This window comes from Octodon degus, unplaced genomic scaffold (assembly GCF_000260255.1).
Source record: "Octodon degus isolate 3935 unplaced genomic scaffold, OctDeg1.0 scaffold00250, whole genome shotgun sequence".
Classification (NCBI taxonomy): domain Eukaryota; kingdom Metazoa; phylum Chordata; class Mammalia; order Rodentia; family Octodontidae; genus Octodon; species Octodon degus.
In genome coordinates this window covers 2,931,804-2,934,805 of record NW_004524826.1, presented here as the reverse complement: position 1 = coordinate 2,934,805, position 3,002 = coordinate 2,931,804, and the positions used below count along the sequence as shown (strand labels likewise).

The 3,002-nt window shown below is 34.1% G+C and overlaps 1 protein-coding gene across 1 annotated transcript in view; it reads left to right on the top strand.

The window, feature by feature from the left end:
- Nme7 (NME/NM23 family member 7) overlaps positions 1–3,002 on the top strand; it is a gene marked incomplete at its 5' end in the record, with an annotated part of 185,758 nt that overhangs the window by 3,916 nt on the left and 178,840 nt on the right. The window contains one exon of the mRNA XM_023706324.1: positions 1,913–1,962. Coding sequence (XP_023562092.1) covers positions 1,913–1,962 — 50 coding nt within the window. The remainder of the gene's footprint in view (positions 1–1,912; positions 1,963–3,002) is intronic.

Sequence of the window (3,002 nt, the reverse complement as noted above, 5' to 3'; positions counted from 1 at the left end):
TCAAGTTTCTTCTGCTCTTCCTTTTGCTTCTGTTTGAACGCTCTATCTTCCTCATCCATCTCCTTGGCCTGTTTCTTGGGCTGCTTCAGGGGCATCTTGCCACCCTTGCAGCCGGACATGGCTCCCGCATACCCTCTAGAGCCGAGCTCAGAAGCCAGTGACCCTTACTTCAATTTTCTTATGCATGTTTTTGTTCTGTCTTGATGGTTTACTTTGTTTTCTAGTTCATTCTTATTCATTTTTTCAGGCCTAACTCAAATGCTTAATTGGGATTTAATTCCTGCAAAATTTCTTCAATTATTCATAGCATCTTGTACATTTCTATGAGTATAGATGTTGAGTCTGTGATTTTACCCAGCTCATAGGCTACCAAGGCACTGTTTGTCACTCCCGCATTCATGCTAGCAGAGACCAAGAGTCTAGTGGGTCAGAGACAGAGAACTTCAGCCAGCAGAGTGCACATCGTGTTTGTGTCGCTTCCCCTCACCTCCACATCTGGATGGAGCATGTGACCCGGGCCCAGGTACACATTGGACTCCATCACACCTGAAGACGTGTAAACCTGGTTTTCCAACTGTGTCATGAGCAAGCAGTAAACAAGATTGTCTTCATGCTGGGGAGAAACTACTTCTATTCTCCTGGATACTCACTGGAGACAACTCCAAGAAACGAGTATGAGAGAGAAGTTAGAGCCTTGCATTCTTGACCTGTGAGGAATAAATACAGTAATTTAATTGTGACATATAATAATCTGTAGAAAAATGAGAGGCTTCTTCTCCACTCCATGTCTTGGGATACATTTTATTTTCTATGTTGGCAAAGTATACTTTCATCATCTCCCTTAGACAAAGGAAATTGACATATATTTGTCAAATACTGTGAATTCAGTTTAAACTGTTTAAGAAAACTATACAATTTTAAGAAATACTTCATATGCTTAAAAAACAAAAGTTCTTTAGACTTCTCAGTTCATCTATTTAAAATATATTATCTTTTTCTGGTCCCTATAGATAGCCTTTAATGGAAATATAAATTTAAAAAGTAAATCTCTATTTGCAGTAAAATAAAATTAATTCTGAATTTTTAATTTATTTATGTTCTTTCCTTGATGTTATTTAAAGTATTTATTTTAAGTCATTAAATAACCAATAGAAGTACATTCTGCTATTCATAATTTGTTAAGCACCTTTGAAAACACAAGTATGTAGTCTTCTATAGCTAATAAGGCAACTAAAATTACTAAATTGAAATTGTTGTCAAAACTCTCAAGGGTAAAGTGTGTAGAAGAAAATGACAAATTTTGAGTTAGACTCAGAATTTAACAAATATTCTTATAGAGCAGATGTTAAACTTTCTAGAATTTTAAATATGCTGCTGAAAAGTCAGATGATGTTTTAATACAAATTAGAAAAGAAACTACTTCTATCACAAATGTGTACTAATAAAAAAGAAAAGTACTTAGCTGGGCGTGGTGGTGCACACCTGTAATCTAGCATTCTGAGAGACTGAGGCAGGAGGATCACAGGTTTGGGCTCAGCCTGGGCAGCTTAGTAACTTAGTGAAACTGTGTAAAAGATAAAGCAACAAAGCAGGTGGGTGTGCCTTGGGTGAAGGCCTTGGGTTCAAATCTCCAGTTCAGCGGGGCAGGGGAGAAAGGGAGGGAGGGAAAAAGAGAGAGAGAGAAAAAATACTTTTAATTTTTATTTTTGTTTTCTATTTTGACATAGGTGTGAATCATAGTTGGCAATAAAAAATAGGTGGATGTATGAGACTACTTGGTGAAAAATCATTAATGTACAGATGAAATACACGTGTATATATGTTTAAAGGATTTCAATTTCATTTTCGTCATGTAAGCGCAAATACTCATTTCCTTACATAATTCTCAACTATTGTTTGCTTGTTTTATAGGAAAGAAGCAGCAGATTTTCATGCAGACCACCAGTCAAGGCCCTTTTATAAGTAAGTACTTAATTGGAATGCGGTAGTAGTCATTAGTGTAGGGTATCCTACAAAACTAGGCATATTTGTATAAATAGAAATTTGATATGTGAGAATAATTTGTCAAAAGGATCAAAATAGCATCTTGCACCTTAGAATTGTTTCCTGTGCATTGTGTTTTCTACCCTTTCTTATCTACTGAAAGCATTATGTGTATCAGCTCTCCACAATAAATGTAGTCATGTACAATATGTACTAATAAAAATCAAAATAAAAAAGAAACACATTATTTAAGTTACAAGAAATAGCTTTCTTTTTATATTGCAATTAACTAAAAATATAGTGATAAATACACTTTATTATTTGTTGTGTTTTTGAAGTCTGTTTGGTATATATTTTGTTCCTTGAGTTATAGCAGATATTATGTGTTAGAAAATGAGTCTCCATTTTGATTACTTGGGATGTAATTCAAGCGGAAGAAATATTCTGTATATTCAATAATATTGACAGATAAACGGGTGTTTGTATTCTGATAAGGAAAACTGTTATTTTAGATAGATTACTACAATAGGCATACTAATTGGTATTTTATACAGAATGGTGTTTCAAAATCTTCATATATAAAAATCACTGTTGTAGATTGTTATAAATCAAGCATTATAACACATTTCCAAGCCTTGTTAGAATGGATATGTACAAAGTTTTAACAAAGTGATGGAAATTATTCTTGGTTATAGGTTCTTTGTATGTATTTATAGCATCGAGTACAACTCCTACTTTAATTAATCTTACATGTAATTTATATGCAGTGAATTTTATTAAATAGATGAACTAGTTGTCTGGTTGGCTTGTTGGAGTGTTCTTTGGGCATCTAAGGGCTAGCGGAATATTTTAGAAGGAGATCTTGTGGTCCTCTGAGGGTAAAGGGTAAGAATGCCTCTTTACATGTTATTTTTTACAAATGCTATTCAAACTGAATTGAGCTGTTTACCTATCAAAGGGTATTAGTTCCTAGAAAATGGTGCATGAGGAAAGTTAAGTTTCTGAAGCAGTCATAAGTT